Source organism: Austrofundulus limnaeus, unplaced genomic scaffold (genome assembly GCF_001266775.1).
Source record: "Austrofundulus limnaeus strain Quisiro unplaced genomic scaffold, Austrofundulus_limnaeus-1.0 Scaffold193, whole genome shotgun sequence".
Taxonomy (NCBI): domain Eukaryota; kingdom Metazoa; phylum Chordata; class Actinopteri; order Cyprinodontiformes; family Rivulidae; genus Austrofundulus; species Austrofundulus limnaeus.
The window spans coordinates 295461-308273 of NW_013952595.1; the positions used below are offsets into that span (position 1 = coordinate 295461).

At 39.4% G+C, this 12813-nt stretch overlaps 1 protein-coding gene across 4 annotated transcripts in view; it reads left to right on the top strand.

The window, feature by feature from the left end:
* The window catches only part of LOC106524581 (aryl hydrocarbon receptor nuclear translocator-like protein 2), a 22090-nt gene that overhangs the window by 1383 nt on the left and 7894 nt on the right, over window positions 1-12813 (top strand). For 2 of the 4 annotated variants that reach the window (XM_014018441.1, XM_014018439.1), the window contains exons 2-9: window positions 5203-5332; window positions 5471-5509; window positions 5591-5632; window positions 9591-9748; window positions 9828-9910; window positions 10491-10583; window positions 11189-11306; window positions 11385-11534. In XM_014018441.1, coding sequence (XP_013873895.1) covers window positions 5203-5332; window positions 5471-5509; window positions 5591-5632; window positions 9591-9748; window positions 9828-9910; window positions 10491-10583; window positions 11189-11306; window positions 11385-11534 — 813 coding nt within the window. The remainder of the gene's footprint in view (window positions 1-5202; window positions 5333-5470; window positions 5510-5590; window positions 5633-9590; window positions 9749-9827; window positions 9911-10490; window positions 10584-11188; window positions 11307-11384; window positions 11535-12813) is intronic. The other 2 variants (XM_014018440.1, XM_014018442.1) reach the window with 2 other exon arrangements.

Genomic DNA, 12813 nt, shown 5'->3' on the forward strand with positions numbered 1-12813 from the left:
GTGTGTGTGTGTGTGTGTGTGTGTGTTATATACTGTATATATGTTATATATAATAACCTAGTAACTTATTTTTTATTGTTACTGAAAAGCAGAAACTAAAATTAACACTACTTTTTATGCTTCTTTTAAATGATTTCTGTTCATTTCAGCTGTTGTTTTAACCAATTTTAGCTACGTTGTAGCTGCCTATTCTGCTCATTTTTAGCTAAATTCRGTTTTCTAATAATTTCAGCTTCTTACTGCTTAATTCAGCCAACATGCTCCTTTTGCATCTTTGTGCTAATGTCAGCTATTTTTCATTTCACATTCTTTCACAGCAGTGTTTGACAAATAGTTTTAAACTAATAAATGATAAAAATGTCACTCATTTAGCTAGCCATTAGCCTAGCCTGGACGAAGTATTTCGCATCTTTCTAACTAACGTCACAGCTGATAAAGTAACAATCTGGGGTGTCCTGATACCAGTACCAGTACTTTGGTTTGGGAACTTGCCAATACTGTACTGGTTCCAATTAGTTATTGTGTTTGTACGTAAACACTACGCAATGATTTTAGAAACATGTTCTTTTAAATTAAGAACATAATTAAGTCTGCTATCCTAATGCCYGTGTTTATTTTAAAATATCTTCCAACTACAGATGTTGTTTGGTTTTGTTAGCCCGACATCTCTTTCTCTTCATAAGCTGTGTCCAAATTCAAGGGCTGCGTCCTTCGAAGGCCAAATTTATCATCCGATTATGTCACTTTACTGTGCCGAAGGCTGTCCAAATTCGAAGACTCCTCAAATTACGATCCACAAATGCGTCCTCGTTTTTCCCCGATTTGAGGTATGGGTCTGGTGGATCCTTCTCAGCTCAGCCTATCCTAAAATGCATTGCGGGCCAACCAGAGATTTTTAATTTTAATTTTTTTGCTTGTAATGATGGACAAAGTGAGAGAAAAGAACTCTGTTTTAATTAAAATCTGGCAGTATAAAAATGTAAAGTTTAAAGTGGTTGTGTTGTTAATGCTTTATATGTCATTTGCACCGACACGTTTTTCATATTCTTGTCGGAAATCAGACTCGCTGGTATGGTGAATCCCTTACTTCTTCAAGTATTGCCTTTTGATCTCATTTTGTTATTTTATAATATTAATAAAACATTTATTGATATTTGATAACTTCTGTTTAGCGTTGTCTTTTTTTGCTAGGTGATAGGTCCTACGGTAATAAAGCCGAAGGCTAGACTGTCCAGTTTTACAGCCATTTTTTTCTGGTCTTCGTGGTCGACCCGGCCCACCTAGACCGGGTAGGCCAGGTCCTTTAAAGGATGCAGTTCCTGAATTTGGACACAGCCAAAGTCTCTCCTTCATGTCCTGGGTATTCCCTGGGGTCTCCTCCCAGTTGAACATACCTGAAGCACCTCTCTAGTAGGGTTGGTCAATATTGGTAAAAAAAAAAAGAATCACAATTAATTGTGGTATTTAACTAATAACGATTAATTTGACGATTAATCCCCTGGAGTACCTGGACACCTTTATGTCCTGGTCACATGACCAAAGTAGTGGGAAGGATTTGCTCTTCATAAAAATCTGTTCCAAATTGTGTCAAAATTACAGACTTCAAGCTACACATCAAGTTTTAAATTGTGTTGACAGATAAATAAATTACAGAGCTTTATTTTTAAAATGTTCATCATATTTGAAGCAGAGAGGAGCATTGAGCAGACTCTGCTTAATCGTATTAATCGTCAAGTGCCAAAAAGTAATCGATTATTGTTTTTCTGACGGTTAATTGCACACGATACGATTATACCCAACCCTACTCTCTAGGGAGGCATCCAGGAGGCATCCTTACCAAATAAATGACCTCATTTCCTCTGGATGTGGAGACTGTGAACTGCTCCCGTCAGAGCTGAACATCACCACCTTGGAAGTGGAAAAGGAAATGTCACCAAGCGTAAAAGTGGTATCGCTCCAAAGTGGCCTGTCTTTATCAGTACAAGTATATGAACCTGGGTATCAGGACACCTTTAGTAACTATAGACTGAGCCTTACTTCAAAGTTAAATGGATTATCCTTTAATACTTTATTAAAAAGACCACCCACATGCCCAACAGTAAAATGCTCTTTTGTTTTTGGACACTGCTCTAGTTTTCGTGTCCAAAGTAGGTAACTGTATTATCACATGATATTTTTGGTTCCTGGCTGTGTACCAGCTAAACCCAAACCAGGTCATTTATTGTTTACATTCGAATACTTCAAAGTTATTCAGGTGAAAGTAATTGAACACAGAAGTGTTTGTGTCAGGGGTATGTCTTGTCATGCTGTGTCTTAACAGCTTCTTGTGCCTCGCCATYACAGGGGTGGTGTTTGTGCTCGGGCGTCTCCGACACGGCCTCTTGTCACGTCCAGTTCTATAAGCTCAGGAGTGACTCAGACCTTCTGTACGCTTGCTCAAAACAGAGCGAGGTCCACTTCCTATGTGTTGTTTCAGACAGCTGGCAGGGGCTCGGGAACCTGTGGAAAATTTGCCGYAGAGGAAAGAAATGGTGAAAAAGCCGGTGGCGTGTGGGTGGTATGTTGTGCAGCATCAGCAGGGAGGGAGCTGTGGTGGGTGGAAGGGCACCCGCTTTCCTCGTCTGCGTCATTGATGACCCACTAAAGTCTTCTGGAGGGATTAAAAAATGATGTCAGTATCACTGAAATTCACTCGCTGGTTATGATTTTTAATGAGAATGAGTGGAGAGTTGGGTCTGTGTGACTGTTCAAACAGAATAATTTATTATGTTTAATAAGACAGACTAACACTGTGAACAAGTAGAAGATAACGTTCAAGTTATTTGAAAATGGAAAATGAAGAAATGTTGAAAGATGTTATTGCAACAATGATGACACTGTTTTTAAGATGGCAGGCCACAACTGGCCCAGTTGTAGTTTGGTTTATTTGGTCCGAATCTGCCAATGCCACAACTGGCCCAGTTGTAATTTGGTTTATTTGGTCCGAATCTGCCAATGCCACAACTGGCCCAGTTGTAGTTTGGTTTATTTGGTCCGAATCTGCCAATGCCACAACTGGCCCGGTTGTAGTTTGATTTATTTGGTCCGAATCCGCCAATGCCACAACTGGCCCGGTTGTAGTTTTTTTATTTGGTCCAAATCCGCCAATGCCACAACTGGCCCGGTTGTAGTTTGGTTTATTTGGTCCGAATCCGCCAATGCCACAACTGGCCCGGTTGTAGTTTGGTTTATTTGGTCTGAATCTGCTGATACTACAACTGGCCCGGTTGTAGTTTGGTTTATTTGGTCTGAATCTGCTGATACTACAACTGGCCCGGTTGTAGTTTGGTTTATGTGGTGCTTTTTACTAAGTTCCTTTGTGAATAAAATATAGATTTATGAATCATTACATTTTGTTTAATTTCCTACATTTTCCACATTTTACCAACTTTTTTGTAACTGCGGTATAATTTAGGTTTTTCTTTCTTTCATAGCTGTGGTATGAARATGGGGTGCTTCAGCATTTATGTCGCTCTTTAATTATCTATAAGAAATATAGGGTTATTATTAAAATAAAATTTGACTCTACCTCCTTTTCTTTTCATAAAATGTAATTCAGCAGCATGCGGGTCAGTCCTGGCCAGACAGACCCTTTTGAAGGTTTTCCTTCTCTTAAAGCTCCAGATTTTTGTCACTACATACATGTCACAATTTGAAGTATGCAGTCCTGAGGAAAAGTAGGTTAGTATTACAGCATTATATAAGCACGAGGTAAGAGGGCAGCCCCAGACCTCTTTCACTCTCACAAGCTTTTAAACTTTCAGTCAGCCAGAGGTTTGGCGCCATTTAATGGCAGCAATCAGACAGTGCATCAAAAATGTGCCTGGAAAAAGATGACTGTGTGTGTAGTCATCTTTTTCCACACGTGTGTGTGTGTGTGTGTGTGTGTGTGTGTGTGTGTGTGTGTGTGTGTGGATGCGGAGTAGGCAATTAGAAATTTAACACTGAAAGGGAAGAAAAAGTTGGCAGCTTTGCTTTTATAAGATGTTTTTTTCACTCCACTTTTTAACTTTTTTATTTTGAGGCATTTGTGTGTTTTTAATTGTTTAATGATTTTTGCCATAGTTTCAGCCATTTGTTGATCATTTCCTCCAACAACTGCGAAGAAAAGGATTTGAGCCATTTCAATATTCCAGTTAAATAAATTCAGAAAGACATAAAATGAGTAGTTTGAATTTTTCTATCGTTCATGCAAAGGCATTTAAAGTCATACCAGAGCTCTTTTATGAAGTCACAGATGGTTTAACTGTGATGTGTGAAATTTGTTTTAAATTTAACATTTTCAAAGCTTTACAAAGATTAAGGAAATTTAGTTTCTTTCTGCTTTTAATTAACTTTATTTTGGGCATTTTAGTAGTACTTCAATAAGTAAATTGTGTCAAACTTAAGGCCCGTGGGCCAAATGTGGCACACTGCAGCATWTATGTGGCCCACAAGAGCTTCAAAGAATGTCTCCCATGTTGATTATCATCATTCATGTTGATTATTTTACCCACAAAATGACAGCATCCCACCTCTAGATGGAGGTACGCAGGGTTCAAAAGTAGCCATCAGATGTCGAAATCCAACATGTAAAATCTCCATGTTGTGCATTTTTACTGGTTACTTTTGCTGCAGCCCAGTTTTACTGGGGAGTGGGAATTTCCCACATATAAGTCGTAAATTTAAACTTGAATTCCGCTCCAGTGGGAATTCCCTGTCGGAAAGTGGGAGAGTTCAATGTTCAAGATGGTAGCTACTTATCACAACTACTGTGAGTAAAACCATCCAAAAACCATTTTACTTTTAATAGTATTTCTGTATTACTTATTTCACATTTAGTCAGTCRTACACGTACTGTAGCGCTTTTCAGTGTTTACAAGAAGACGTGTTAAAACATTGTTTCTATGCAGGAAATACCATTTAGAGCTCAGTTTTTGTTTTTTAGCGGTGCTCAGCTTGTAGCAACGAGACGAGGAATGTGACATTTAGGCAAAGTTAAACAGTTATTTACACCTGGCCCTTTGAGGACCACAATAATGCTCATGTGGCCCTCAGTGAAAATGAGTTAAATAAATATTATGTTCCCTGGAGCTGCAGAAGAGTAAAATTTTCTTTGGTGAACAGAAGGGTTCTAATAAATTCATTGATTACTTCCTTCTAATCGTTGTTTTCACTTATCAGATCACGCTGTGAAGGAGGAGGATGAGGAGGAAGGGGAGGGGCCAAGCCAATCTAGGTCCTCGATGCCAGCTGTCGAGTTGCCAAGAAAACGCAAAGGGGTTGTGGAGGAGAGGTCAGACACTCATGTTCAGTAAGAGCGTGTGATTGTTCGCAAGGATAAACCAAACTGGTTTCACTTTACTCAGTTGTCCTCTCATAAATGTGATACTGAACCCTTTGTCCTAACAAAGATCCTAATGACCCACATTGTGTCTACCTGATCTTCCAGGCAGGGCCTCAGCTTCCAACTAGACGATGACCTCAGCAGGTACACCAAAACTGCAGCTCTACGTTGTCGTCCGGGAAAAATGCGGGCGCCAAAGTTAAATTATTTTGGTTTTGTTTGCAGATCTGAAGGCGAGGATCAGCAAGTCAAAATGAAATGCTTCAGGTGATTTTATATCAGACAGTTCATGATTCCAACTACACTCACTGAAAAAAAAACCCCGAAGTTAAGCACTGAGGCAGAGTTGTGGAAATAAAATCTAAACTGTGGAAATATCACTTGACTGTGTTGCAATGATTATAGTGTCAAACCAGATGTGGAAAGGTGTGGAACTCATTCAGTCCTGGATACAAAACAAGCATTCAGAGCAGAATAGAAGGCCTATCTTTTAGGCTATGTCCAGAACATAGTCGCCATGTTGGATTAAGATAGGTCCCCCTTCACCCATTACTTGCAGGGGTATTTCCTTTTCCCTGTTCTTTCTAAAATAGAAGTGTCCAGAGCCTTTTGACTCACCCTGTGGCCAATCAAGCCCTCAACTATTGCCCTTACAATCCAGCAGATGGGTTCTGGGTAAGAGTAGATGTTTCTTGGGGTACCTTGTGGTCTGGCTGACCACATGACACAGGCAGTCTACAGACATGTCTTGATGAGAGCTGTCTTGTTGAAAGACCATACCAGAGTACCATCTAAGGAAGGGTAAGACATTTGGAAACAGAATGTCACTGAAATAGAGTACCCTATGGCTGCCTTCATTAAGATCCCAGTTTGACTTTCCACAACATCAGCATGCTTGGTCCTTTCCCTTCAGCTCCACCATATACACTCGATCAGCTGTAGTGATGCCTAATAACTGATCCACAATGATATATTGATTAAATGATTAATGATTCATTTACAAAGCAAAATAAAACATCAATCCATATCATCATCATATGCATTGTGATAAAGCTGGTGATTTACACCCCTAATGCTTAACTGAGATTCATCACTGAATTTGACACAACACCACTTTTCATAGGTGCATTCTTCTCCTGTATGGCACCAAAGAAGCCATCTTTGTTCTGGTGGTCATAGCAACCGATGTACAGTATAGAGTGGTGAACCTATCCAGTTGATGCCAGATGTCATGATATGGTGCTGGATATCATGGGGTGTTGTATGGAGCGATGGTTCCCAAACTCTTCAGCTTTTGACCCACAAAATATCAGCAGCAGACACCTGTGCCTCCAAATATCTTTGTGTCAAATAAACATGGGCAAGATAACAATATTCATTATGGTACTTTTATCCATTTTTAAGTACAGTACATTAACCACACTCCATTGCAATAACTATAACAAAAACGTTGGAAACCGCTGGTATAGAGTCTAAAAATGGGCAGGTGTAGCTGCACATATAATGGGGGGTCAATAATAATAATAATAATAATAATAATAATAATAATAATAATAATAATAATAATAATAATAATAATAATAATAATAATAATACATTTTATTTCAAGGCGCCTTTCAAAAACCCAAGGTCACCTTACAAAAGCACTTAAAAACAACAGTTAATAAGAACAAAGCAAAATTAAAAAGATCAGTAAAACAATATTAAAAATGAAATTACAGAGAGTATGCCATTTTGAACAGATGCGTTTTCAGTAGTGATTTGAAAGAGGAAAGAGAGTCCGTGTTCCTGATGATAGAAGGAAGGGAATTCCAGAGCCGAGGAGCACATCGGCTAATAGCTCTGTACCCCATGGTGACGAGATGTGGATCTAAGGGCACGAGAAGGAGAAGAGATGTGAAGGAGGTCACACAAATAAGGAGGGGCGAGGTTATGGATGCATTTAAATGTGAGAGTCAAAATTTTAAAATGTATTCTTGCTTCAATGGGCAACCAATGAAGTTGCGGCAGAGCCGGGGTGATGTGTTCTCTTGATGGAGTACAGGTTATGATCCGGGCTGCAGTGTTCTGGAGGAGTTTGAGTTTCTGTAGAGTTTTAATTTGGGAGACCAAAAAGAAGAGAGTTAGTTACAGTAATCGATTCTGGAAGTAATAAGGCAATGGACAAGTGTGGCAGCAGCATGAGGAGTGAGAAAAGGATGCAGTCGGTTGATATTGCGTAAATGAAAGTATGAAGACCATGTGATGGGATTGAAATGAAAGTGTACTATCAAGTATGACACCCAGACTCTTTACCTGAGGGGAAAAATTAACCTGAGATACGTCAATATTGATGGAAAAACTGAGATTTGGTTAAAGTGGATGCTGTGCCAACAAGTAAAGCTTCTGTTTTATTATTACTAAGTTTAAGATAATTGGAGGAAAACCATGATCTTATGTCTTTAAGACAGTCTGTAAAGGAGGAAGGTGGAAGAGATGAATTGGGTTTTGAGGAGATGTAGAGCTGGGTGTCKTCTGCATAACAATGGAAATTGATGTTGTATTTACGGAATAGGTGGCCAAATGGGAGCAAATAAATAATAAATAAAAGGGGCCCTAATACAGAACCCTGGGGCACACCTGCAACAATGGGAAACAAGCTCGAGGAATGGGATTTAGATTGAATAAACTGGGTACGGCCTGAGAGATATGAATTAAACCAAGCAAGTGGAATTTGACTGATACCAATGGATACTAATCTGTTGAGAAGGATATTGTGAGAAATGGTGTCAAATGCTGCACTGAGGTCAAAAAGAATGAGAATGGTAAGAAGAACAGAATCAGCTGCCATCAAAAGGGCATTGGTGATCCTTAATAAAGCTGTTTCAGTACTGTGATGGGGGTGGAAACCAGACTGGAATTGTTTGTAAAAATTATGTTTTTTAARGTGTGAATGAAGCTGGGAGGCAACAACTTTCTYAAGAATTTTTGAAATAAAAGGAAGATTAGATATTGGTCTTTGTGGGAACATTGTGGKAAGAGGGTCAAGCTGGCAGGTGGATGATTTTGTTTTTTGAATAATAGTTGTTACATCAGATATAGATGGAAGAGTGAAACTAGAAAATAAATGACAGGCGGCAGCGAGGAGAACAGGGGGTCAGATTCTGTGTAATCAGCACTTACAGGGTTAAGTTATTGGTGGATATTAGAAATTTTATCAATACAGAAGAGCATGATAGTGTTGCAAGTGTCAGTAGAGTACATGTGGGAGGAAAGGAATCTGGAGGTTTAGTAATTCTGGAAAACAGAGACTTAGAGTCACCTTCATTAGAACTAATTAAACCAGAGTAGTATGCAGATTTGGCCGAAACAATGCAGTCCTTATAAAACAAAATATGATTGTTATACATTTCTTTGTGTATAGTGAGTCCAGATTTTTTGAACAGGCATTCCAGTTGGCGTCCTTTGGCTTTGAGAAGACGCAGGTTGGGTGTAAACCACGGTGCTGAGCCGGAAAATGAGACAGTTCTTTGTTTGAGTGGAGCAAATGTATTAAGAAGGTTGTGGAGTTTAATGTTATAGTAAGGTATGAGTTCATCAGGGGTCGGGAGGCTGTGAATAGATGGAAGGTCATGCATAGCAGATGAAAAAATGACAGGATCAATATTATTAATTTTCCTAAATGTAATAACACGAGGCATGCATATTTTTGAAGCTGTTATGTTAATATCAAAGGAAATGAGTTTATGATCAGAAGGGGAAACAAATTGGCTTTGCAGTGAGCAGGGGTGACACCAGAACAACATATTGTTTGGAACACAAGATGAGAATCCTTTCTTGGTGTGATCCGTCTCAGCAAACCTTCACAATGCTTGTTGATTACCACACACACGTCCCACGCATACCTACATGTTCTAACATTGGGTTGTTATGGCATCTTTTGTGTCTGGTAACCTTTTCTTCAACATTTTGACTCTCAAATGCTTTGTAAACTGCCCACTCGTGCCCTTTGGTGCCAATTCTAGATGAACCAGTTCATTTCAAGTCCAGCCATTTACTGTACATACCCCTTACTAGTCTGCCCACRGACCAAACTGTAAACAAATTGAACCATTCTTTTTGGGCGTTTAATACCATTTTTGTCAAATGTACTTGCAGTTGGAACTTTTCTTATCGTTTTTGTTTAATTGTAGATCTCTTCCCTTCAAGTTAAGTCTGATAAACTGATGTATAAAAATGCCTGCAGGGTGCCTCACCGACAGATCGAAAAGCAGCGAAGAGACAAAATGAACAATCTCATCGACGAGCTGTCTGCCATGATTCCTGCCTGTCAGCCCATGCCTCGAAAACTTGACAAGCTCACCGTGCTACGGAAAGCTGTACAACATCTGAAAGCCCTCAAAAGTAACTCTGCTCTGTGTTTTTGAATGCAGTTAATGTTAATTTGCTCAGTGTAACCCCCTTTTGTTTGGGTTGGTTTCAGTTGGGACGAGCAGCGCCTTCACAGACACCACCCACAAGCCTTCCTTCCTGCCTCATGATGAACTTAGGAACCTTCTGCTCAGGGTAAAGGCTCATGGACAAACCTGACGAACCTGATTAGTCAAATTCAAGATTGTTTGTTGCCGTATTCTAACAGATACATTTGTCAGATCAAGACTAGACCACTGTTTCAGCCCATTTTTTTTGTCATATTTGTCCTGCTTTTTTATGATCCAGTCTGTCCAAGATTTCACACAGATATCCTCACATTTGTTTCTAAAATACTTTAAAACAGATAAGTTCACGGTCCAGGTCCTGTAGCCAACACTTCATTTTTTAGAGTGCATTAACAATCCTTTTCAGGATGAATTCTGGTTGTATTTTAATTTGTAATGTGTAACTTGTGCAACAATGTGCAACAAACTTTAAAGACCTTTACTTTTATATAAGTGCATACACTTGGTGATGATCACTTCTTTAAGTGCAGAACCCTAACCATAACTCATGTGCTGCTTCTACATTTTGGCTTCATTTTTGTTGACTGTTGTATAAAAATCCCCCTCTCCTGTGATCCATTATCTCCAAGTTTCTATAACTTTTCCATTTCCTCTTTCCACTCTTTATACTTTAAGTCACTCATATGTCTTTATGTTTTTGTTGGCAGGCTGCAGATGGCTTCCTATTAGTTGTAAGGTGTGACCGAGCAAAAATCCTCTTCATCTCTGAGTCTGTCTCCAAGATCCTCAACTTCAACCAGGTTTGTTCTCTAGATCTTATAAAAAAGATGTCAACAACTCCAAATATTTGGTTTTATTTGTCTAAAAGAGACAAATGGAGGGGGGGCACAGTGGCACAGTTTGTAGCCTTTCAGCGAGAAAGTTGTGGGACCCGATCCAGGCCTGGAGCCTGTCTAGGTGGTGTTTGCATGGGTTTTCTCCTCATCAAAAACATCCCCAGAGTGATGMTTTGACTCATTCACGTATGTTTGAGAAATCCTTGAATCTCCTATGGTACGCATGTAGAGCTGCCTAAACACTTGCTGGTACAGAGCTCCTGCCCCACAGACCACCCCTCCCCTCCTATACAGATTAAAGAAAGACTTAATCTAGGAAACTTTTTTTTTTTTGCAAAGTGGGAGCGTCAGAAATGCTAGGAGGTTCTTAAAGAGACAGGGGCAAATTTCAAGGTGTTTAGACAGGCTATGATGGAAAGTCAAATTTATTTTCATATAAACTGCATTTTCATAACAACTGAAGGTAACATACTATTTACTTGATTGTGGTATAGAATTTAACTGTGTGCCTGGAAAATACACAATACATATAATGATTGAAGATTAAACAGGTGTTTTCTGGTTTCCAGTTGGAGCTAACTGGGCAGAGTTTGTTCGATTTCATCCACCCCAAAGATATCAGCAAGGTGAAGGAGCAGCTTTCATCCTCAGAGATGTTTCCTCACCAACACCTCACTGATGCCTCAAGTAAGACTTCTAGAAAAAAAAATTAATCCAGCAAATTCAAATAAACACCCTGAGTTGCGGGCGACCTTCTTTGCACAGCTGGGGTCCAGGCCCAGGCAGAGGCCCCCCTCAGGCCATCCCTTTTGGCCAGTGGAGCTCGGCGATCCTTCTTCTGTCGTATGAAGCACAGCCGGGTCACAGGGAAACACGACGACAAGCACTCGCTGCCCCGTACCTCCAAGAAGAAAGGTGGGTGTTGGAGCTGCTTCCTCCTCTCCAGGTTAGAAATTGGGGAGGCTGTACATCTGTATGGGTCCACAGACTTCCCCCCTTTCAGGGCTACAGTTGTGTGAAGTGTGATGGAAACAGCTGATGCTCATCGGCTCCTACAGGAGCTTCTCTTTGTTCTGAACAGATCACATGATAGAGCTCCTTCAACCCCCAAACCAGTTTTTAGACATCAGACAACCCTTAGAGTTATAGAAATACTGCCAACATCTGTAAACCACAGTTTCTGCTTCAGGTCATTTCCCCCCTCAATTTATTGACAAATCTTTATTCAGCCTGAAAGACTTTTGAAAATTTTATTTATGTAGCTTCAAGTATAACACTGTAGTCGTAGCTGAAAGCCAATCCTAAAAAAATGCGGGATTGTAATTTTCCTCAAAGCATATTAAGTGGCCTTGACCAGTCCTTTTTGGCAACATACATCAGCTGTATGTTCACAGCGACAAAAATAAAACATAAAAAAGGCTCAATAATGTTCTGGGGCTGCTTTGTTGCATCTGCCACAGGATGTCTTAAAATAAAATCTCAAGACTATCAAGGCATTTTGGAGCAAAGTGTGCTGCTCAGCGTCAGAAAGCTTGGTCTCAGTCACAGGTCTTATGACTCAAAATACAGCCAAAAACACCAAAGGATGGTCAGAACAAACTTTGGACTGTTCTGAAGTGGCCTCCTGAGTTCTGATCTGTGGAAGGAGCCTTTCTGAGACAATCTGAGCAGTTTGTTCACGAAGAGAGGAACAAAATACCTGTAAATCTCAGAGAGAGTTACAAAAACCAAGAAGTTATCAAGTTGTTTCAGTGACATTTGTTATTTCTTTTACTAAAAAAAATCTAAAACAGATTTGTCCGTGTTTGTATACTTTTGATTTTTGATTATTATATGGTCAGATATGTTGTGATTGGGATGTGACACCACTTCCTGTCTTTATATAATCTGTTTGACATGAATGTTGTGAGAAATTAAGAACCGGTTAAATTTTTTATGGATGTTTTCCTATAATTTCAGCAACTTTTAAAAACCAAATATATTTCAAGAGGTGACTAAAAACTTTAAAGAGCTATTGGTATTAGATTGGTATTAGGAATACCATTTTGTTTTATAAATATTCAATTTAAGAACACAAAAATAAAACTTTTTTTCCCTACAAGATGACAGTTTAAAATGCATTGTAAAGCACAGGAAGTAGGTTAGTGGTATTTTACTTGGAGCAGAATGTTTAAGTTTATCCAACGTAATTAAT